The following is a 989-nucleotide window of genomic DNA, read 5'->3' on the forward strand; positions in this document are numbered from 1 at the left end:
AAGATTTGTGTATAAATTACACAAGGCTCTTTATGGATTACGACAAGCCCACAAGAGCAAGTTGTGTACAAGTTGTGTATGTAGACGATTTGATTGTGACCGGAACAAGTGAAAGTTTGATTTGTACATTCAAAAGGGATATGCAGAATGTGTTTGATACTAGTGATCTTGGAAGAATCTCATACTATTTGGGAATCGAAGTTCACCAAAGTGAGAAAGGGATACAATTGATTAAAGTGGGTATGCTAGAAAATATTACAAACTGCACGAATGGCAGATTGTAATCTGTCGAAATATCCCATGGAACCGAAGTTACACTTATCTAAAGATGAAAAAGGTGTACCAAAAAATGCAATGGAGTATCGAAGACACATCGGAAGCCTAAGATATATCACTCACAGTAGACCGGATCTCGGATATTCGGTGGGAGTTGTAAGCAGGTACATGACATCACCGAAAGAAAGTCATTATAAAGCAGTCAAGCAAATATTGAGGTATATCAAGGGAACGATGAGTTATGGACTGTTTTATCATAAGGGAGGCAATGGAAGATTACATGGATATAGCGATAGTAGCCATGGTATGGATCTAGATGATCGTAAAGGTACAATCGGCATGACATTTTATTTTTCGGGCAACCTTATCACTTGGTGTTCGCAGAAGCAGTGCACTGTCGCTCTCTCCTCTTGTGAAGCTGAATTTATGGCTGCAACTTCAGCGGCATTCCAAGCATTGTGGCTACGTAACTTATTGGTAGACTTTTGACTAGTTGGGAAGCTCAATGTGCTAAATTATACGTGGATAACAAATCTTCCATATCCTTGATGAAAAATCCGGTTTTTCACGGAAGAAGAAAACACATTGATACCAAATTTCATTTTATTTGAGAATGTGTTGAAGAGGGTTCGATCTATGTAGAGCATGTCAGTGGAGAGGAACAAAAGGCTGACATCTTGACCAAGGCACTACCCAAACTAAAGTTCTTAGAG

General features: G+C 39.0%; 1 protein-coding gene across 1 annotated transcript; it reads left to right on the forward strand.

Moving 5' to 3' along the window:
* The first annotated feature begins 270 nt into the window (after nucleotides 1–270).
* LOC127239544 (secreted RxLR effector protein 161-like) lies at nucleotides 271–765 on the forward strand. Its single transcript, XM_051257744.1, has one exon. The coding sequence runs from the start codon at nucleotides 271–273 to the stop codon at nucleotides 763–765; it is 495 nt and encodes a 164-aa protein (XP_051113701.1).
* The last annotated feature ends 224 nt before the right edge of the window (nucleotides 766–989 follow it).

This window comes from Andrographis paniculata, unplaced genomic scaffold (genome assembly GCF_009805555.1).
Source record: "Andrographis paniculata isolate CXL003 unplaced genomic scaffold, ASM980555v1 Contig78END, whole genome shotgun sequence".
Taxonomy (NCBI): Eukaryota; Viridiplantae; Streptophyta; class Magnoliopsida; order Lamiales; family Acanthaceae; genus Andrographis; species Andrographis paniculata.

Excerpts from the sequence above, each read along its gene's own strand:
- LOC127239544 (XM_051257744.1), top strand. The coding sequence starts at position 271 with ATGGCAGATTGTAATCTGTCGAAATATCCCATGGAACCGAAGTTACAC.